This window comes from Cupressus sempervirens, chromosome 7, assembly GCF_028749045.1.
Source record: "Cupressus sempervirens isolate cs-2001-9-10 chromosome 7, ASM2874904v1, whole genome shotgun sequence".
Taxonomy (NCBI): Eukaryota; Viridiplantae; Streptophyta; class Pinopsida; order Cupressales; family Cupressaceae; genus Cupressus; species Cupressus sempervirens.
The window spans coordinates 934,181,267-934,205,874 of NC_143124.1; the positions used below are offsets into that span (position 1 = coordinate 934,181,267).

The 24,608-nt window shown below is 34.6% G+C and overlaps 1 protein-coding gene across 1 annotated transcript in view; it reads left to right on the top strand.

Moving 5' to 3' along the window:
- LOC149550643 (serine/threonine-protein phosphatase 4 regulatory subunit-like protein) overlaps positions 1–24,608 on the top strand; it is a 73,732-nt gene that overhangs the window by 3,322 nt on the left and 45,802 nt on the right. Inside the window, exons 2-4 of the mRNA XM_089793631.1 lie at positions 8,642–8,719; positions 13,829–13,877; positions 14,088–14,193. Coding sequence (XP_089649757.1) covers positions 8,642–8,719; positions 13,829–13,877; positions 14,088–14,193 — 233 coding nt within the window. The remainder of the gene's footprint in view (positions 1–8,641; positions 8,720–13,828; positions 13,878–14,087; positions 14,194–24,608) is intronic.

Consider the following 24,608-nt stretch of genomic DNA (forward strand, 5'->3'; position numbering starts at 1 on the left):
GGATTATTGAATCTTTTGGCCATAAAGGCTTCATTGGCAAGTTCTGGCTGACATTAAAGGTCCCAATATGCTCAATCAAATAGCATCATGGGTGATTTACCTGACATTCAAAAGTTTTAGAAAAAGCCAAATCATTATTAAGAGAGAGTCAGATATTATTCATCAGCAACATCGAGAAGTTGGTGAAGTTTATTAAGAAATCAATGCATTCTTGCTATAAAAGAGTTAGTTATTTCATCGGTCATTCAAAGAGGTTGCCCAAGTTTATTATAAATCCTTTGCATTTGTAATGCGAAAATTAGTTATCATCGACATTTTTCAGAAGTTGGCAAAGTTTAATAAACTACTGATGTTTGAAAAAGAACTAGTTATTATAACTAATTCCAAAAAACCCTCCAAGTTTCATTTCTCTTCTCGTTTCTTCTCTCCCTGTGATATCACAAAATATTTGGATTAGGTTACGACAATCAATTAAAATTTGTAGTGTATAGAAATTCTGTCAGGTGTTCTGGTTGTTATTGCTCTGGCATACATGCATGCCAAACATGGAAAAAAATGGCCAGTGCAGCTAGACTGTTTAACAAAACACCTCAAAGAGAGTTCCTCTCATTGGATGTAATGATTGCAAGATTTACAGAAGAGCAAACAGCAATTTTGAAGCTGATTCAAAAATCTTTACCAGCACATTCTCAATCTGTTAGAAAATGAGAAGAGTCTTAGAGTAGGGTATGTGCATCCATTAAAGCATAATACCATTATAAGACTTGCATGCAGAAAGTGGAATGAAAGGCAAGGCCCATGAACATTTTTGTTGAACACCTCTGAGAAATGGGATTTCAAGAAATGCAATGATTGCAAGATTTGCAGAAAATGTACTTATTGAAATGGTTTTAGAAAGTATCAAGGAAATGTGATAAACAGGTGTAAAATCAATTCCATCACCTTTGCCAACATCCTTTGTGTGTGCAGCACAGACAATAAGCGGGAAATTTTTTCAGAATGCTGCTAAGAGTTTCCATCTTTAGGATTGATTACAAGTTGCACACTTAATGGGATATTTGGAACAGGTGATGAACATCTATTAAAACATAACAGATGGGATTTTTAAAAATCAGATGTTACTGCAGATACCATATACAAGCACATACAAAGTAATGTGAGCTGCTTGATAGAAAGCATTGAAGAAATTTAATCTCATGAAGCAGAAAACAAGTTTGTTGAATGTTGTAGTTACAACAGACCCTGCTTGGCATGTGTGCAATAGGCAGATTCATAGACATAGCATTGGATTGTTTGACAGAATGCTTCACAAGTTTTATCTCATGGCATGCCATGCAAGATATGCAGAAATTGGATTTGTAAAATTGGCTTCAGAAGCTCTCAAGCGAATGCAATTGGCAGGTGTAAGTATACATTCCACAACCTTTCCCAGCATCTTCCTTGCACATGTGAAGTGTTATTTAAAATGGCTCAAAGAAACATGGTCTTATGGATTGCAATAATTGCAAGATATGTACAGTTTTGATTTGTTGGATGATCTTAGAAGATTGAAGCAAATGTAAATTGACGGTATAAAGCTCCACCCCACAACCTTGTCTGCATCTTTCACAACTTTGAAATAAAGTGTTTTTGGAGGGTGAGATGCCCTTCAACCTGCATGCATATTGTCAAAGCACAGTCAAGACACTTGAACAATTTCACAAAATCTCTCAAGGAAATAGTCTCATAACAGTGCTGTGATTGTAAGATAAGCACCAAGGATTTGTTGAAAATTGCTTAGAAACTCCCAAACAAATTGTATTTGGATGTGGAAGCATAGTGTGGCTTGTAAGCTTCTTTTTCAGAATGATTCAAAGAGATGACATCACATGTCATACAATGACTACAAGATTTGCACATAATCGGTCTGTCAAAGATGGTTGTACAAACTTTCAAACTAATCTAACGGGACAAAGAGTACCGATGTCGTTGACATATGTTAGCACCCTGCTACATTAAAATGAGAGCTCTGGGACTTAGATACAGACATACATCAAAGCATATTAAAGTTGGTTTATTAGGTAGGATGTCCCATAGGCTATTTTTAGCCTCATGGATGTTACAAATTCATCTATTTATCTATCTTAATGAAGGGAAACTTTTGACATGTATTATAGTCCGAAATTTCTGGTAGACTCAAATAATGGATTCTCACAAACATCTTCCCTACTCGTGCCAGTTTGGGAACTTTAAAACAATGGATAGACATTCATTAAGCTGTGCTTGATAAGAAGGGAGTTTGAGATAAAGCTTTGGAAAAGTCTTATCTCATGAGTATGGTATCTTTAAAACAATGAATAGACAATCATTAAGCTGTGCTTGATAAGAAGGGAGTTTGATATAAAGCTTTGGAAAGGTCTTATGTCATGGAATGCAATTATTAAATAATTATAATGGATTTGTAGAAGAGGCTTTAAGCTGCCAAGCATTATGACTAGAAAAACTAGCATGCAGGTATGAAGTAAAACTAGTATGCAGGTATGAAGAAAAACTTAGGCAGGTGAAAGATTTCATTTTGTGGGATTCAACAATTTTCTGATATGTAGCAAATAGAAATGTAGAAAAGACTCGACTTTCACCATCAAATGCTAAGTAAAGTATCAAACAATGCATGCAATATGTTTTATCAAATTCTCAAAAGTTGTATATCTTGGATAGCAGTGATTAGTAGGTATACATATATTGGACTTGGCAAAAAGGCACTAACGCCACTTTGCAAAATGCAATCAGCAAGAGTCAAACCAACTCCTGTTGGATTTGCAACTATTACTGCTACATGTGTCAGACTTGTATCATTACAAGATTATTAGAAATGCATAATCAAGAATGGTGTTTTTGCAAAGGAGAAAATTAAAGCTTCTGAAAGGTTTTAAATGTGATTCATGAAGAAGAGAAGTTGCTTGATAGATTCAGTTAGAACATATCTTCTCAAAGACCAAGTTGTAATCAAATTGATTAGAAGATGACACAGCCTTTCTTTGACAAAATCAACATATTGTTCTTCTTTTGATGTAACAACTTTCAAGTTATCTTTTTGTGAAGTGACATGTTTTTTTGTTGTAGTTAAAGTTAGCTTTTGGGCTCTATCATTGTAAAGGTTAGGTAAATTCTAACTTGTCTTCAAAGAGGTAGTTATTATAAGTGATCCTTGAGGTAGTTATTGTAAGTGGCTTACCTGGGTAGCTATCCTAAGGGCTGTGTCTTAGTAGTTACCTAGGTGGTTAAGCTAAGTGATTACAAGTTAGTTATCAAAGTGAGCCTATAAATACAAGGCCATTTGCAATTTAAAGGGGGACTCTTACATAGGGGAAGTTATGGAGAAATTTCTAAAGAAACTTTTGGCGTTATGCTATTTCTAAAGGAGTTTTTGATCTTGTATATTTTAAAAGATATAATGAAGAAAGCATTTAGTCGTATGTATTGAATGCATTCATGAGTTGTTATTACTAATTTTTTGTATGTTAAGTTGGTAATCTTATTATGTATCCTTGGAATCCAATAGTTTTCCTAATTTATATAATTGATGCAAGGAAATGCACTCATTTCTTGGTATCTTGATTTGAATGTTTGGACACAGCCTATCTTTTCATATGTTAAGGTTGGCTAGCCTTCTGTTGACATCATAGCATCATTTGCCTAAACCCCCTTTGTAATCAACATTCGTTGTGAATCTCAACTAGCATTTGTTGATGTTTGGTAGCTTCTGCCAGATAAACCTATATATAAATTATATTTGAGATATCATATATATATATATATAAGTTTATTATTCTCAATTTAAATAAGAGGTTGCTACCATTTGGAAAACATATACCAAATATTATGGTAGTGCTTAGCACATTTGCAACGATCCTCGGACTGGTTCTTCTACCTTCCTGTAAGAAACGATGAATAATAACATTGAATTAATTTCAAGACACCAAGTCGATCAAATAAAGGCAGAGATGAAGATGTAAGGCAGTGATCTCAATCTCTTTATGACAGTCAACATCATCCATGTATGAAATAGCGACTGCATCAAAGTCATCAATGAAGTACACCTTGATGTGTATATTAATCGAAGGTCAGATGTAATATTGGTGCAGAATTAATCGAGAGTCTAAGCTTGTTCCAAAAAGCGGTGAAATTAATATTTTCCCAACCTATCCGTAAAAGGAGTAACCAAAAAAGTAAAAACTGCTTCGATTGTAAACAAAAGGAGAATTTTAATTTGTCTTATTTAGAAATCAAAGCAGAAATCGTATTTGGATGAGTCAGAAATATGATTAGACAACGATTCAATCAAGCATGGCAGTATTGGAAACTACAAAAGCAAATACTAAACAATATTGTTGACCAAATTAAGAAAAGAAATGATAACCAACATGAAAGACTATTATAATGGCGGGGATTATATGTGAAATATATGCTGTGGTGTATAATATGTTGTTAGCATATAATATAGATGGAAATCAAATATAAGCAATGATTTATAATTAAGTATTTCAAAACAGTATTCTTAATACTGGCTCGTTATAAAGATAATGATCAACATCTTCAAAAGAAGAATCACATATAATGAGGTTGACAGTCAAACATATTAAGGCCATATGATCCAGTGTACTAAGATATATTGCTGCCTGCATGATATACAATATCAATATCAATATCAAAATTTCTGCGATATCTTCAAATGGTAGCGACTTTACATCAGCAACATATCAAATTTGCACATACATCTGGAGAACAGTGATTCAAAACTGAAATTCTATAAAGCTGATACGAATCAACATAAAATAGAAGTTCAAAAGATTCATAGCAGAACAGAGAAAGGTCACTGTCTCCTAGGGTAAAGTGAAATCGAATTCGGGTGTTGTTATAAAGCCTTGTTACCATTGAATGAGTAAACTAAATAGAATGGAAGAGAAGCCACAACCCATGTATGATCTGTAATATAGAGTGTGTAGCTTACCTGTTGAGTATCACAAATTTTATTCGGACTTTGAAAAAATGCAAGCCATGGCTTATACAAAATGCCCATTGCTTTAAAGAGGAAGTTGAGAAGATGAATGAGAAGAGCCACACTTGTGGAAATTATGAGCGAAAGAGTGGAGCTTTGCATTCAAATGAATTTACTGAGTGGATGAAGGATTAAGCAAGATTAAATATTGTCACATATGGAGGCAGTTTATGATTTGATGCATATGAGATAATTAGTTGTCATTATTGGGTATTACATTTATTTACTTATTACTTGTATTTCGATATGTACTGTAAGAACTATTTGCCTTGATCTATTTCTTTGAGGATGTTATTGCAAGAAAAGGGAGATTGATTTCAGCATCAAAGGGAGTTTGACACTTCTTCAAAGGTAAAGAAGTTCAGAAGATTGATGTTCAGAGGGAGTCTGAAACATTTGTCTGAAGGAGCAAATAGATAATATGATTCAGTCAACCTCTTGCGGTCTCGGTCATATTGATTTAGAGGCAGTAAACCATGTTGAGATGGATTTTCTAGTGATCAATTGTAGCAGTCAAGAGGACTGTGCTTCATGAATATACCTCGTGACTATGTGATTTTAACGGGCCCACCCTTGTGTATATCATGAGGAAGTGACGACTTCCAAATGATGTGACTTATATTTGCAGAAGTTATTGAAAGTTATTGTTGTACATTGAACTGGATATGGTTGAATTAGTGAACTCCTTAACAACAAAATCGAACCACTCCCACATTGAACTCCAAACCCCTAACCCTAAAGTAATAGAAAAATGGAAACCCTTGACAATAACAGTGACATTGTAAACCCATAAACACTGAAACTGGAACCCTTAACCCCAAATATTGGAAATGAATATAGAAACCCTTAACAATAGAATTTAAAACCTTAAAATAGGTAAGTTATAATGGAATTATAAACCCTTAACAGTAAAATTAAAACACTAAAACAAATGAATTGAAAATTTTGTACATTGAATTGGAAATTGTTGAATTATTGAATGCTTAAACATTGAAAGTGAACACTCCCAGATTGAACTCGAAACCCTTAAATCCCAAAGTAACAACAAAATGAAATCATCTGACAATAGTAGTGACATTGAAAAACCATAAACACTTAAATTGGAACCCGTAAACTGTGATATTGGAAATGAAAGTAGAAAGCCTTTACATAAAAATTGAAATCCTATAACAGATAAGTTGAAAAGAAAGTGGGATCCATTAACAGTAAAATTGAAACCATAAAATGGATAACTGAGAAATGTTGTACATTTAATTATAAACCATTGAATTTGTGAAAGAAGCCAAATAATAATAACTGTTAAATGTAAATCCTAAATTAGTTCTAATCATACAAATAAACAAAATACGAATAACGATGCTTGACAAGAGGGAAACATAGAATTTCCTTAATTATGAACATGCCAATGAAGCTAGAACACAAGTATGATTCCCTTTTAGGCTTCTAAGTGTTTATGAACACAATAACTTGCGTTCAGAAACGCAAACAATAAAACAAAACACAACAAACACCGAAGATGTCAACAATGGGGTTTAAAGCTATAAAAACTATAAGAAACAATGATGCAAATGCTTCTGGAATTAATTGTGTGTAAGTTTTTTGATGAAGCATTTGCATCATATTCATGGATTGTGGAAATTTGATAAATCTTATAAGAAACAAGGCCAAAATTCAATTGTAAATTTCATTAAAGGTCTCTGGTGGCCTTAATGAGGACATTATCCTCACCTACGTTGAAGACAACACACGATAAACTATCCCATAAGTCCTCCCAATAGTGAGTCCAAGGGTTCCCATGCAATGCTCAAAACCCGTATCTTGGATGCAAGTGGACTCCATACCTGTACAATGAACAGTGGAGGAAGTAAACATGTAAACAACATTGAGAATGCAATACAAAACAAATAGTAATTAAATTGGAGCAGCTGTACTGATTTAATATAATTACTTCATGTAATTTAGGGGGTATCATGAAAATGCCAATATAGGTACACAAATGTCAAACAATGCCTTAATACTTTCTGCATTTTTGTCCCTAATTTTAGCAGGGTGTTTTAGCATTGTATGTAATATGTTCAAACCTATCATTAAGGAAACACCTTATAAATAATGTTATCCAATTAATCACAAATTAAATGTAAATTGTCTAAGGCGTATGCTTTTTCTTAGTCCTTTGTTATTACATTTGATGTACATTCGAGTCTTGGTGATCTATTTTTAGGTTATCTGTGGACATGAACATTTTTGTCATTTGTGGATGTTAATATGTTTTTGCCTTCGTCTTTTTTACATAGAATCAGTCTTTCTTGGTAGCTCTATCTTAGTGTATTATAACATTCAGATGCAAGCTCATTGCCCAAGGATATCTGGAAAGGCCATACATTGTTGTGGTTTTATAAATTTTCATGCAAGGTAGAGGACATGCATCTAATTAATCACAAATTTTAGTTTTTGAAGTGAATTGATGTAAAACATGCCCTTGTACCCTTTGACTAACAAGAATGCCTCTATACTCTGTGGATGGTTAAAACCTTTCAGGTGATGGTGTAAATGGATATGATAATTTGATCACACACTAACGCATAAACCATTAATATGTGGGTCTATGTTGTTTTCGCCCATTTTCATGCACCACAAAGGTCTTATCTGTACTCAACATTTGGTAGCAGTTTTAGGCGGCTCAGTTGATAGTACATTTTGGTTATCTTGTGGACATCAATACATTTTTGGTCATTTGTGGGACATTAATGTATCTTTGTTCTTTTACATAAAATCAGTTTTTCTTTGCAACCTTTGTTAGAGTGTATTCAACAGTATTAACCCACAGAGTTGTCATGACTCATGAATATGATATCTAAATTTAAATCCAGTTTTGTAGTTGTATTATCATACTATTGTCCTTGATTTCTCAGGACCCCAGAAAATGCACTATTCATTATTGGAACTTTTTTTGTTTGTTAATTTTTCCAATAGCATAGTTGCAAAGTTGATGTATGTCCACTAGTCTTATAAATTGTTGTGTTTTTGTTTGCACCCTTATCTACATTTTTGTTGGTAATTTTATCTAGGTTGTACGAGTCTTATGAAAAATATCTAGTATTCTTTTGATGATTAAATTCTATGCTTCTGTTTTCCTCTAGAAGGAATGTGCATAAATTTCTTGCTTATTTCCAGGTCAGCAAACTTAGTGGTCAACATTCACTGTCGAAGAATAGATCTCAGGAAACAATTTTAAAAGAGCTAGGCTTCTGGTTGTTTGGCTGTTTTAGGCGGTCCCATAGGCTGCTTGGGCCTCGTGGACATTATTAAAATCTCTCATTCATTCATTCATTGCTACAAAATATTAAGTCTGAGGGAAACTTTCAACTAGTAGTCTTTTGATAATTAGATGCTATGCCTCTGTTTTCCTGTAAAAAGAATGTGCATAAATTCCTTGCTAATTTCAGTCATTGCCATAATCTATTGCCTTGCTTATTTTACAGAACATTGAATGTGGGGGAAACTGTTTCTAGTTTTGTGATCTTCTAATGTCAAGCTTTGTACGCTATTTATTAATTAGAAAGTTCTTTTAAAAAAAAATTATTTGTGTGTACTTGTCTTTAGGGAAGATGATGCAAAGCATGAATTCACAGAGGAGCTCAGAGGTATTTTGGAGGTTATTTCTAGAACTGGAAAGTATTGGTATGTAAGTTATCTTTTAGATAAAGAAATTTTTGATCAATAGATAGTTGGCTTACAAAACAAATTGCATCATAAGACATAGTGTTATTTGGTTCACGAAATACTCTCCAGTGATCTCTAAGCCATGGTAAACTGTCATTTAAAATAAAACCACACTTTCTATGATGTGTTTAATATGATTTTCACTATTTCTCAGATCTTTTGCCAAACTGGTCTGTTCTGAACATTTTTCTCTTAGAAGCTGCTGGCATTGTAAAATATGCCATGATAAAATTATTAACGTGACATGATATGTGGGGACCAAGTTTGCATGGGTACACGTATGCACACCACTAGAATGTGTATCCACGTACCCAAGTATTGGGGACACATATCCAAGTACTGGGTACTCAGTGGAGAGCATCATAGCTAAGGACCTTGATTAAGATTTCTAATTTTTGTTTTGGTTTTTTGTTTGCGTATCAGCTTGTTGTTTATCAAGCTTAATTCGATACTAATATCAGTTTGAAACTTTGATACAATAGTGATTAACTATAAACTTTATCACTGTTCAAGTCAATTGTTTATCATTTGCAATATGTTATGGTTATATGATTTATGATCTTCTTGTTCATGTTTAAAGTCTGTCTCCTCTATTATGCCTCCTTAGTCAGGAGCTTTGCTCAGTTAGGGGTAGCCTTGTTAAAGGATTTTGAACACTAGCTAAAGTGCCATTCTGTTAAAATATTTACAACAAAGGACAGATTAGGACCCACCTGGTTAAGGGATTTTACTGCTCTAGCTGTTAGGGAACAACATAAAGAATGATCCGTGTAACAATGCTACCTCTGCCTGATCAACTCCGCTAAAGCTCAAACTCACTTCTCAACACACCTAACTTCTTCATGGCTGGATTGCACCTTGCACTTCTTCAATGCACTTGTTCGATCACGATCAACAACACAAACTGTTCATCCTTCACCTGCATGTACTGGTCTTCCGAGTCCACCGCCTTAATCAAACCCTAAACATGTTACTGATATGAAATTCAAATATCCTGCTTATATGCAATGTGCCATAAGGCAAATCTTAAATAAGGAAACTCGTTTTCAAAACCACACCAACTGATTCATAGAATTTAGTGCGAAGAGGTCAAACACATTTTCCTTCACCTGCATGTACTGGTCTTCCGAGTCCACCGCCTTAATCAAACCCTAAACATGTTACTGATATGAAATTCAAATATCCTGCTTATATGCAATGTGCCATAAGACAAATCTTAAATAAGGAAACTCGTTTTCAAAACCACGCCAACTGATTCATAGAATTTAGTGCGAAGAGGTCAAACACATTTTGACCAAACATTTGCTTCCTCTAAAATCTTCTCCATACCCTGTCCTCGATCAATGTGACACCAGACTATCATCTCCAGGTGTTCATCTACATTACTGGATCATGACTGACTCATCTAGATTCATTGCAACCTTAATATCGGTCGTAATTCTTCTTTTACTTGTTCATCAAACCTGTCACTGTTTCACCAGTCACCTTTCCATCATGGAACTGTTTTTTCGTGTTATGATAATGAGTTGCTATATCTTAATCTTTACTTCAGCAGCAGTTTTCGCCACATGCACTCAAGAGACGTCCCCAATGCCTTCATAATGATCACACCCACTGAACTTTACCGCAGCACTCTGCTCATCATAATTATGCTTGGCAACATGCTAGAAACACTAGGTCAACAGTTGACATCATTGACAACACAATAACTGGTCATCATGCAATTAAATCCGTACCATGACATTACTAATATCATCAACTTATTTCAGTTACGCCAACAATACCCCCATCCTTGGGCAACCTTGGTGGGGACTTTCTTTAGTCTTGTACTTGTTCCAGATTCTAGGAGATTGAAAGACCCTCAACCGAGTTTTTTGAGGCAAATAGCTGATCTTATTTTGTTTGTCTTTGGTCAGCGATTCAATGTAGGAGTCCTTTTTCAATGTTTCTGATTTTTTAAAATATGAGATGCAAGATGCAAGAAATGACAAAAAGATTGATATAAAATAACTGCAAATTTCACACCTAATTGATCACTTTCAAAACCATACTAGGCCTCTACGGCCAAGTATGAGCGTAGTCTACAACAAATGGAGATGATTAACTGGCAATGATCCAGTCCGAATATCTTTGCTAATCCTGATCTGCTGCTGGGGTTCCAATATTCTGATTTGTTGATTAACTGTCCTGATCTGTTGCTGGGGTTCCAATTTTCTGATTTGTAATGGCGTCTGCTGCTGTTCTAACTGCACGTGCAACTGGGAAGTGTTGTTGTTGTCTAAGCTGTATTGTTAGCCGTAAAAGCCCAGGAAATGTTTGAATTTGCTCAGCTGTAAAAGCCACCAATCTGTATCTGATCAACATATTCAGCCCTAATTGAACGTGAAATAATGATATCCTCCACTATATCTGATGTCAGCCCTTTCCTGGAGATGTATGGTTCAAGTAGAATTGATTGTGATGCATACAACTTGCTGCCAATTCCTAAATCTGCAATTCTGTGTACTATGGATTGCTTCCACATTTCTTATTCAAAATATCTCCTGAGGAATTCAAAGACAGTGATGCAAATTCTGAATGGTGATGCAAATTGATACCTGGAAGGCTGGGGTTTCGTCAGCTCCCTCAACTCCCAAGAGTTTTCGTTCTTGGTAGTTTGAATATTGTTGAAGATAGTGGTGGGAGAACGAATCTGAGACATATAATTGTGTCAAGTTATACATTGCATCACTTGAGAGTTGAGACTATGATTGATTATCTATTTGACATGATCGATTATCTATGAGAATTTATTATTAACAAGTGGCAATGTAAGTAATATAATCAACTATATATTGCGAAATCTAAAGAATATGTTTAGCTGATAAGTAGGACATGATTTCCACAGCTAGTCAAATTGTGATGTGAATATCAGGATTTAACTGTTTGATTTTGAGTCAAACTCGATGACCCATGTTTCATGAGTAGTGATTCAACATGAATCCATCTCTCATGAGAATAAATGGAACACTTAGCACTCATTGGATCTAGGTGATGCTCATTTGGTGCTTCACCCCTGTGAGCATCACCTAGATCCAATGAGTGCTAAGTGTTCCATTTATTCTCATGAGAGATGGATTCATGTTGAATCACTACTCATGAAACATGGGTCATCGAGTTTGACTCAAAATCACACAGTTAAATCCTGATATTCACATCACAATATGTTTAGCGCTAAACAAGTTTGTTGTTATATCATGAAGAAGTTCAAATTAATGTTAACTGTCTATCATGAATGGATGCAATACATTCATTCATCCAAGCTTAAAGATGAGACTTGATATGTCTTTCACAACCACTGAAGTAGAGAAAAACACATTCAGATAATTGGAGGATATATCACAGCATATTATTTTGCGGATGATATACACTTGAGATCACAGCATATATTATATCAGAGGATATACAAATCCCAAGGCTATATATACGTTACAGAAGATAGTTAATAAAGTAAGCAGATCACACACATATATAACGTAGAAGAGATTGCATATATAATCACAAAGGATATATATTGAGATTGTAGTAATTTTAAATTTATCCTTTTAATTTTTGTATCCTATTGTATTCATATAAGGGGGCCTTGAAAAATAGCCGAATCTCTATCTGTATCCACACAACTTTGGGTTTTATTGTACATTTCCCTTAATCATATTTTCCAGATTTTTGCACTGTGTGGTTTATGCCATAGTTGGAAAATTCTCACTCAGCAACAACTCGCCAAGACCCCCAAAAAAATTTGGGAAAAACTCAGCCTAAAAAAAACTCAGAACCTAAAAAACCACTTAGATTGATTTCTTTGTTGTTGTAAATTTTCAATGAGATAATGCATGTAATGAGTTAATTAAAAATAACACAAAAGAAACAAGCAGAATTTAGATATATATAAATGCATAGTGGGTACAAGATCGCATTCTCATGCGTAATGCTAATGGCAGGAAGCAAAATATATGTGGAATGCTAATGGCAGGAAGCAAAATAGTAAATAGTTTGTGTCAAACTAGAAGTAAATACATCAGTACAATCACATCTTCCTCTTCCCAGTTCTACTACCACACTATAATTCTCTATTTTATATAATATATATAGGCTTTTTGCCTTTTGTTTTTAACAATTTTTTAAATAAAAAAAAAGTGTTTTTCTGAAAAGCTTGCTGAGTTTTTTTTGCAAGAACTCTGTGAGTTTTTTTACCTGTCGAGTCGTGAGTAAATCCAGGAAAAACTCGACGATTACTTGAAACTTGTCGATTTTTCTGCAATTATGCCAACTATGGTTTATGCCAAATCCCAACTTCCCAGCAAAAATCATATACTTTTCTCGATACTGATAATGATCTGTTTTCAATTTTGTTTTTTAGGAAATTTGTAATGGATTTAGCTTACTGAGTTCATTACAAAGTTTTTTAGGTATTATAATTTTTTTAACAAGTTGAAATATATTGGCATCTCCAGCTATTCTTTACTAGTTTGAACAAGAAGAAGCAACTTAATGCATTGAGTTATGTGCCAAGGAAAATATGTTTGTATCAGAGGTTTGGGCATTATGTGCACCCATTCTTTATCAGGGCTTTGGCGGGGTTGAACCACACAAAATTGATGATGTGCGTTGTTAAGTAGGGATTCCAAACTAGGACTGAAGTTTTCAATGAATATTTTGGTTAATTCTTCTGGATTTTTTGGGCAATGAAAGTATCAGGTACCTTACTGGTATGTCTCTACCATATGAACTATTTCAAACTGCAGTCTTGTTATGTTTTGATGCCAATGCCAAGTACCTGTGCTCGTCTGCATTTATTCTGAAGTTAAAGATATTATTATCAATTTCCAGATGAATATTATTTTCTCAATGCATGTTGCATTTCTTGAACTTTGTGGCTATGGACACTGATTAGAACATGATGTTATTGCTTGGCTATTTGTTCATTTATGCCTATGTTAATGCATTTCATACTTGAGAGTTAGCTGAAGTCTATTTTCCTTTACTCCTAGAATGTTTACAGAATGACTGTACTTAGTATTCTTATTGCAGGCATAATTGGACTATGTTGAAAAGGTTGTTATCTTTCCGTTTGAAGCAGGTATGGTGGAGGTATGATTACATCATTTTTAATGCAATTATGCTGAGCCATTAATAATAGAGTATTACTGTGAAATAATTCCTATGACTTATTTGTGCCTGAACAAGTTGCTTAATCAGTGGGGAGTTTTATTTCATGACTCTGCCTATGTGATTCATTATATCTGCCATTGTTTTGGAATTTATCTGGCATTGGTTGTTCTTGTTGAAGGTTCTGACAGAATATCATGAGTCTCTTATTGCTGCTGATGCTGCTGCACGTGAAAACCTCATAGCAGGGGAAACATATCCAGAATTAGTTAGCAGGCTTGAGGAAGGTATTGTGTATGAATCATTCACTTCATCAATTTGGTAACTACAGTTGGGACTTGGGTCCATTAGATGCTTCTTGTGTTCAATATTCTATTATTCCTCTTTATTCCATCAGGTTGCCATTGGACTACTTAATTTGTTCTAGGGTACAGATTATGCTAATTTTAAAAGCTTTTATTGCATTTTTGCTTAAAAGAATTAAATAGAAATGATGTTTGGATTGCGAGGGTGCTTGGTAGGATTACAAATTGTGGATTGCATAGTTTTCATAATTGGACAATTATAAGCCACCTCTAAAATTTAAAGAACTGTAATGTCCCCGTTTTGGAGGAGTTAATTATTTATAAAGTTATCAAATAAATAAATATTAAAAGGTAACTTTATATTTAATTAATTTAATAAAGTGACTTGAATTATAAAATATTTTATAAAGTCACTTAATAAAATAATGTTCTAGAGGTTGCTGGAAGAAGCGGAGAAACAATTAATAAAATAATATTCCTTTTAGAAGGTGACTTAAGAAAAGTTCAAGAAGGAGGCCGACCTATTGAGGAAAAAGAATAAATAGGCATTGAGGGCTCATTGTCTATCATCCAGTTTTATTGTTGATATTTGTTGATGTGCATTGTGGAGCCTAGGGTTTCTGCAATAGTCACAATTGGCCATTAAGAATGAAAACTCTCAATTAGTATGCAATTTTGAGGGTGTGAAAGATCACTTGAATTATTGCAGCTGGGAGGAAGATACTTCAGTTTTCTATTTGTGCTACATTGAGAAAAAATATTCGAGTACAATAGCTGATGTATTATTGTACTTATCTGAATAAAGGGTTGCTTCTTCATCTATTCACAAGGGAGCTTCAAGCCAACCAGGTTTCATTGCATATAGTCCATCATTTCATAACTTTTAGTTACAGCTGTAGGAGTGCATTTTCATACCAGCATATCATATATTTGAATTTCTTGTTAATGCCAAGAGTCTTGTCTTATGGATGAGCATTGTATTGGATCATTGTGTTGAAATAAGAGACACTGATTTGCTGATCATTTGTAGTTGTCATTGAGCAATTCTTTATCATCATTTTAAGATCAGATTTGAGCAGGTATCACTACAAGAACTCAACTAAATGCACACATATAACAAATTCTACCTGTCTGATTTAACTCAAAACATCTGCATTCAAATTTAAATGTACTATTCTGATACCCAGAAATATGCCAATAATAGATATTTGGTTTTATCTTTTATTCAATTACAAACATTTGTTGAAATTTACTGTACTGATACGATTAATTGGTATGCTTCTGATTATGCTGATGATGCACTGCAATACACAAGTCTGATTTCTTTGACGATGCTCTGCATGGTCCTGCTGGACCTCTGAATCATAAACTTTTTTCTAAGGGTTCCTGTCCCCAAAAAATAAGTATCCTGAATTGCTTCTTGAGGGTCTCTATCCTTAAGATATAGGTTGCTTTCACTTGGAGGGTTCTGTCTCCAAAGGCTACCAGCTGCTGTGTGTAATGAGCCTTGCTGGCTCCCAAACAATCTGTACTGAAGAATTGATTTTTGTTTTTGTTTGTGTTTTTGAGGTTTTGCAATTCTTGATACAATAATATAGCAGAAAAAATAGAAGATACTGCAATAATCATTTCAACTAAAAAATTGGATATTACATGGGGAATATACTGTTGAAAATTCCAGATTTTAATATAAATTTAGATACTCAGTATTTTCACGAAGTATTAACAACCCAATTGATAAAATATCTCCTATTATCTAATCAACGATACCCATAAAAATTAGTAGTCACAGTCCATGAACTTACATGTAAGACATGCCTTGAAACCCTCTGAAAGGAACAATTTCAACATCAAAATAATTCTTCCATAAACAAATGCAGCTGCAGATATGGAAAATTCTGCTCCAGAAATACCCCACAGGTTGCCAAAATCAGAATTAACAACCCCTAAATTTCTAGTCAATGATCGCTCCAACATAGAATGTAAAATGTAAAACCAACATCACCAAGCAGGGTAGATTATCGCTCCGAGTAACAGATTTAAATAGCCTTTCAAGATACAGAAATAACAGAAAGAAGGCACCCAAATTAGATTGATAACATATATAATCCAAAATCTATATACTTAACTTAAAAAAAAAAATCTCCAACATATATTGGTTCTCAGCAACAGTAGCAATAGTATGAGAAGTCTCTCTAATTCAGAGCCCAAAAACTCAGCTCAAATCCATTATACTTCAGCAATAAAATAAAATTCACCAAACTCAAACCCTCACAAGAGATAATAAAAAGCATAGAGAATTGGATGATCTATTTGCTTCATGAAGCCCTCTTTTTAATGCAACTTGGCTTCACTCATACACTTTTTATTAAAGTTGCTTCATCAACACATGGTTTAATTAGAAGATTCCATTGAATTCTTTTAAATAATTAACTTTCTAAGAAATGGCTTCGTGAAAACGCTTTTTACTTAAGAGGCTTCACATTCACAATTCCATTTTATAACATGAAATAAGATAAAGTACTTTTAATAGTCAAAGCCTCTTAATTACTTATTAATAATAAACTTCATGAATACTGCGGCTGACAACCAACCATTTAGGCCACCACTGTAATGCCAAATATAGCAATTACCGAAAATAGACTTACCATAAATATCAAATCCGCCTTAGAGACCCTCAAAGCATATTGCCAGCTCACGAGGGTCGCCATGATGAATTGACCTAGACAATTGCATGAACCTGCTAAAAATGGGGACATTACAATGGGACAGTGTTGTAAGCTTGAGAATAATGGGTATATCTAAAATAAAATAACACCTCTCTGAGAAGGAGTCAGTCTCACAGATAAATGTGAAAATATATATTGAGGTTGAAAACGGGGGAGTGTGTGGGTGTTTTATAGTTTTTAAAGAGGAAACTGTGGACATATTGTGTCAGACTTATAATCAACTTAGAGCAATTTGTGGAAGAGATTATTGCAGTTTGAAAGAGAGATTCATAGCAAAAGTTGTGAAGAAGAGGGCTATCCACCATCAGTTGTAGAAGAAACATCGATAAGGTGGAAAATTGAATGAAAGGTTGGTGCCTCTAGTGAGTTGGTGCTCAAAAATTGAATGAGTTGTTGGTGCCTTTAGTGAGTTGGTGCTCATGAATTGACTGAGAGTTCGGTGCATCTAGCAGGTGCTCACAAATTGAACTAGGGGTTTGAGCCTCTAGAATTTGTAAAAACAAATTAATACAAAGCAAATTTCTGTCGTGGTTTTCTCAAAAGGTTTCCATTTAATTCTTGTTATTGTGGTTAAATTGCTTATTATTTTAATCTCATGTGCTAATTTAGGATTTGAGCATAGTTGAATTTACTAAGTAGAAAATATTTCTGTATTACTGATTCACCCAAATGCCCCCCCTCCTGTGCCTCCCCCTCAGCTCTCAATATAACCATGTGCTCATCATCCCCCGCTCATCTTCTAGGATGTGTGCTGCATTTTTTTGGCTTTCTTTATACATTCCAAATAATGTTGATGACCATAGTGCTCAATTCATGTAGCATTTTTACTCATTGTATTAGGAAATGGAATTTTCGCAACATTGCATAGCCTTAAAATAAAAACAAATTAAAATATTACAAGTTAGATGTATTGCATAAGATGATAAAAAATTTAAAAATAATTGAGAAGTATTTTAATAATAGAATTTAAATTATCTCTCAAGACTCCAAGTTGGAGGTCTTTAGATTGCTTGTATTGGATGATGAGTCACAAACATTCCATTCTTGTCAACCTTTTTTAGAATTTCAAGATCTTGTTAATTGTGTAATTCTTTTCAAATATAAAGTTGAGTGGACATCACATGGTATCTAAAAAATATGTGTACACTACTCATACCCTTTACTATTGAACTAGCTGGCCTACAATTTTTAGCATTGCTTGTTATTACTTGGACAACACTTTTAGGACCCACCATCTCAATGGAATGTATAAGGATATTGACAATGAAAGTTGTATTTTTCGCTTGGCCTTCTTAAGTTAGTACCTTCCAAAACATTGCCTCTTTAGGGGACATTGTTGTAACATTAATTAGTGGTATATATTTGCAATCTTTCATCCATTAAATTTGGGGCCAAGTATCTTTGATATCGTGCAGTGATGCCTGTACTGAAGCTTTCTCCTTGGTCATAAGATGCTGTGCACTTTTTCATAGCCTGGACTAATGTGATTAGCAGGTGCATCATCAATTGACATCAGCATACACCAATATGGTGATTAAACATGTTTGAAAGGAAGTCCATTGCCATAAATTCCATCAACAAGACTCACATTTGTAGCTTCTTGTGCCTTATTTTTGAAGGTCTTTCTCGATGGGCCTCATTTGCATGAAAGAAAGGTTTAGTCTCTTCTGAGGAAGATGGTACCATGAAAAGATGGGGGCTAGCTGTTTTTGATAAGCTGCTAGGAGGTTTATTATGCAATCATTTCTTGGATAGAAGAGTGCTATTTCATTTGATCTATTACTAGTTGACATCCTCATGTTGTTTAATATATCCCATTATTTGTTCCTTCTACAACCCTTTTTTATTTGGAGTTCCACAAATTCTTATTCCCAACACAGAAAAAGTGCAGAAAGGAGATTTCAGTCAATTGCATGAACTTTTATACCCATTTCTAGGTTATTCACAACGCTAAGGATTGAATTGATAAAGATTGATATTCAATGAAGAGTTACAAAGGGGATGAAAGCTCCTTGAATAAGGAAATACTAAGACTATGTTTCTGAAAGAAACAATCATTTACTGAGAACTGGAATAAAGGTATACTAACCTGTCTAACCGACTAGATATATTACATGACCAGATATGTTTGAAGATGCATAAAGTAACCAGATACATTAAGTGATCTAAATAACCATTTTGAGGTAAATAAGACTATATTATTCTGATGCCCTCCCTTAATGATCAATTATTAACTAACCACCCTACAGTAGAGTGAATCCACAAGTCATTTGGTCACGAATGCATAGAAGGCTGCCCCTTCTCATTAGAACAATGTGACATGACAGTGCTGCCCAAACCCTCGCCGGTGTTTCAGAACTTTTGGATATGATCAAATTTAGCATAATCTTTCCAACATGATGTTGGGTAACAAAGCTAACCCTCCCTTTATCCAAAGACAAGGAACAAACAGAACCTCCAAAAAATGTATTTTTGAGATAGAAAACCCTCGCACTTGGTAGGAAAACCTATGAAATCTGTAAAGAAAACCTTCAGAGTCTTCAGAGATTTGCAATGTCAAAACTCCTCGTTCTTGAAACCTTTGATTTTTATATAAAAATGGAGAAAATAACTTGGAAGATATCTTAAAATTTTCTAGGATTCTTCACAGTTTTTTCATAAAAAATGTTTAAGCCCTTTTGGAACTTAATACAAGGTATAGAAAGTTAGAAACTATGAATTTAAAATTTTGTTTAAAAATCTATGGGCATTGATACCATGAATTTGAAATGATAATCAATTGATATAGAATGAATTTACCATTTATGCAGGAGACAGAGGCTCCTTAAATAAGGAAATACAAAGACGATGTTTGTTAAACAAACAATTGTGTAATGAAAACTGAGATAGAAGTTTACTGAACTGTTTGACGGAGTAGATACATTACATGACCAGATACATGTAATGACCCAGCTCAAAACTGAACACAAACTGCCCTTATTTGCTACTTGTTATTTTGTCAAACAGTTCATGTGCAACCTTGTGACTTGCTGATATAGCGTTTCTGTTTGAAGTTGTTTGATAGAAATGGTTGCTAAGATAGTTTTTTTTTAAAAAAAAAACAAAAACTTCTACGATTACCATGCAAGCTCTTCAATATGATGCTAACTTTTAATGCATAAAATATTAAGGAAATATAATGCATCTACAGCCAAGACATTTTTACAAACACTTGGCATGAAATCTGAACTGTGCTGCTGAAGATTAAGACTGGATATGTACTATGGAATTTTATCAAACATTTGGCAGCTATACTGCTGGAAGTAAATAACTGATTCTAGGAACTGTTGAGCAATAAATTAACTCGATGAAGCAAAAACAGTGCCAATATGTAGCCCTTCTTAGAACAATTGCATCTTCAGATCTGGAAAACTATTTGATACCAAGAAACTACTCACAAAATTATTCAATGCTGGGACTGATTACAAAGATCTATCAAGCTCATTGAACAAGGTGTACAGTGATTATATAGCTGGGTACAAAACTGAGACTGAATTCAACAAACAATGCAAGCCCTCATTACTCCTACTGCCTACTGATATTTAGCTATTGCAATGATAATAGAAGAACTTGGTACTGATGTAACTGCAGACGGTCATATGCTGATGAAGAACAACAAATTTGCACTTCCCCAAACTGTCCTTTGCTGCAGGTCGTACACTGTTCTGAAGCAGGCCGTACAGTACGGCACTGTACTGAAAATGCATTAATTTTTGCCCTCAATACTGGCAGCCGAAAATGGTACAGACTGAAACGCCCAGGCTATTGGAATGCTTTAAAAATGATTGCATGAGATTTGGACCAATATTGATGACCCAATGATGATAAAATGTAATCCCAGCCAGACTTCCGAAAATCACTAGTTGATATCAGATTTGCAATGAATCTTCTTGTGAAGCCCTCCAATTGAACAATGATGCAATCCCTCACCAAATAGAACTCCAAAAATATCAAACCTCAGTCGAAGTCTGAAACTCAATGAAGCTCAACTTGAAATGCTTTTTCGAACTGTTTTTTCGGATCTGCTTTTTGCGTATCTGCTTTTTCGAGCTGCTTTTTCGGTAATCCTAGCCAGATTTCTGAAAATCACCAATTGATATCAGATTTGCAAGGAATCTTCTTGTGAAGCCCTCCAATTGAACAATGATGCAATCCCTCACCAAATAGAACTCCAAAAATATCAAACCTCAGTCCAAGTCTGAAACTCAATGAAGCTCAACTTGAAATGCTTTTTCGAACTGTTTTTTCGGATCTGCTTTTTTCGTATCTGCTTTTTCGAGCTGCTTTTTTGGACTTGCTTTTTCGGATTGCTTTTTTCGCTTTGCTTTTTCGGCTTGCTTTTTTTTCGGTTCTACTTTTTACGAAGAAATCAAACCCTCAGGTAGTCTGAGTATACAAATTAAGCTCAACTTGAAATGGCTGAATACCACTTCCAAAGTGCAACCCTTCAGAAGGTCTTTCACTTCCTCAGTTATGCAATCTCTTGAGAGGTATTGTTTTCAAGGATTATATTGAATATTTGCAGACTTGGATGGTGCCACAAATGCTCAAAGAGAATAGTAGTATAATCATTAATTCCCGTCCATGCAAATGAGAGGCCAAGCTCTCTATTTATTCACTTTTCTAAGAAATTACTAAGAACTTCTAGAAGCATCCATTATAAAATCCCATTATAATGCACTTTATAATTAAATAACTTTATAAAATAAAAAGTGCAATCTCAACTTAAAGTTATAACATGTAGGCCGCGTATAAAAAGTAATAATAAAAATAATACTCCAAGCATAGTTGGAAAATTCGCCAAATGCAAAAACTCGCCAAGCCCCCCAAAAGTTTAATCGAGGAAAACTCGGTGATTTAAAAAAAAAACTTGGAAAAAACTCGGGAACCTAAAAAATCGCTGAAAGTTTATTAAAAATACATTTATTTTACAAAATTTAATGAGAAGATGCATCTAATAAGTTAATTAAAGACAATGCAAAAGAAAGAAACAAAGTTTAGATATATATAAATGCATAATGCGTACAAAATTGCTTTCTCATGCAAAATGCTCATGGTAGGAAGCAAAACAGTAAATTACTAAATAGTTTCAATCTGTCAAACTAGAAGTAAATACTAAAAGTCTAAATACATCAATACAATGTCAATCACATCTTCCTCTTTCCACTTGCACTAGCAGGAAAGCGAGGGGGTCTAGTCCTAGAAGAAGTGCCCCGCACTGGGATAGGGCGTGAGCTGCGTAACTGTGAACTCTGTGGTTGTGCCCCCTCGCTCGACGTCCCTACTGACTGGCTCGGCGTCCTAGAAGAGGATGCATCTCCTCCTAATGGTAATGCCTGATCCTCACCTGAATCATCATCATCCTCGTCCTCATCCTCAATGTCATCCATAGTGAACTGAAAATCAGTATCAGCCTCCCCCTCCATGGCCTGCCTCTCCAAATCAGCGATTTCATCTGGTGTAAACAATGGACTTGGCTTTTGAGCTGTCCAATCAGAACAAGGATCTATCTCATCTAGATCAAGCGGACCAAGTAGTTCTACGAGCTGTGCCTTTTTTATGTGCAACTTAAGATTATAGTGCACATAAACAAGGTCATTAAGCCGTTTTTGAGTCATTCTGTTTCTTTTCTTTGTATGGATGGACTCAAATAAGCTCCAATTGCGCTCACAATGGGATGAGCTACAAGGTTGGGATAGGACTTTGAGAGCAATTTTTTTTAAATTGGGGGTATTGCCACCCCAACTTGCCCATCAAGCATCTGCAAAACAAAATTAAAAAAGTTATAAAGCAATAAAAAAAAAAATCAGAAGCACAACTTATCAATTAGCAAAAGTTTTAAAGTTTGACGCTTCACTTGGTGCTTGAGTAGATCTTGCTCTCTTTGCTAGCATAGAAGAGAACAAAGGACCCCTTGATTCCACATAGATTTGTTGTTCGGTCACAATAAGGTCTCTCTCCTCTTCACTTGATGTCATTCTCTCAATGCATTTAGAGAGACCTTCCATGACCTCTCCATTAGGATCTGAGTAGGAATCATCAGCCCTAAAACAAATAGAAAATGATATCAAGTCTTACTACACAACCTTAAAAAGTAAAGTAAAATAAAGACTTATTAAAATCCCAACTTCAAGGACAATCAATTATCATAGTACCTGAATTTGGGATTGAAGAAGTAGCCTGCTGCATGAATAGGTTGGTGGAGCATATTGTTCCACCTCCTATCAATTATTTCTCAAATGGGGTCAAATCTGAGATTGTCCCCGTGATAGTAACTTCTAACAGCCTCTTTCGCCCTATCCATGGCCTCATAAAGACTTCCCATTGGGGATTGCTGCCCATCACATGTGCGCAAGACTAGAACTAGGGGCAGAGACATCTACATTTGAAATTTGAAAAATACAAATTAGTTAATAACATAGTAAGTTATGAATTGATAATGAAACTTGAATAAACTAAAAATATAATGAAGTTACCTCCACAATCTCCTTAGCCTTTGCAAAAAAGCTATCATCAAAGACTATTTGTGCCACAACCTCTCCTTCGGGCTTCTTTGAGTAAGGTGAAGCAACCCAATCAGCACACACAAACATTTGCTTCAAAGCCAATATGTGGTCAAGAATACTTTGCAACGTCAAGAAGACCGTTGCAAACCATGTCATAGCAGGTCTTATCAAATCTTTGCCTTTAGTGGCTTTTCTCATCAAACTGAGAACCCATGGGTGATTATAGATATATTTTGTGACTCGCCTAGCATCTTCCACAACTGGACTCACCCAATCAAGTTTTCTTATGTCCTCCAAAAGAAGGTCAAGGACATGTGCTGCACAAGGTGACCAAAAAAGTGTGGGATGCCTCTCTTGGAGGATTCTACCTAAAAGATTAGTGAAAAATCAATAATCAGTAACAAACTTTCCATATTTAGTATTTACAAATTACATCAAATCTAAATTGAATAATACCATAGCATTACATTCATAATTCATATTGATTCAAATATAAAAAATTAAATCTACCTGCTGCCACATATGCTGTTGCATTATCTGTGATTATTTGCACCGCATTCTCTATTCCCACCTCCATGACAACATTCTCTAACATTAAAGCCAATGTGGCTGCATTTTTCACTTTGTTGGAGGCATCGACAGATTTCCAAAACACCACATCATCTTTGCAAGCAATCAAGAAGTTAATAATGGTTCTACTTCTTCCATCTGTCCACCCATCAGATAAAATGGTGCAGCCATACTTCTTCCACTCTTTCTTTTGGTTTTCTATCAACAATGTTGCCCTACCAACCGCTTTGTCAAGCAAACTACAAAATTTAGGTGTAATATTAAATAAAGTGTAAGTGTTAGTAAAAATTTAGGAAATAAGTTATAACAATTAAAATTTAAAATATAACAATGAACTAAAGTGAATCACAATTATTTACAATTACTAAATAGTAAAATACTAACCTTCCACTCATATCTTTGTGATTAGGCGGCTTGTACCCTTTGCTTGATATTGTCATTGCATTCACCATATTGACCCAATAGGGACTATTAGTGGCATTCATTGAGATATTGCTGAAAAACTAAAAATCAGCTGCTGCAATATCAGTTTGCTCATGCACCTCCTTAAACC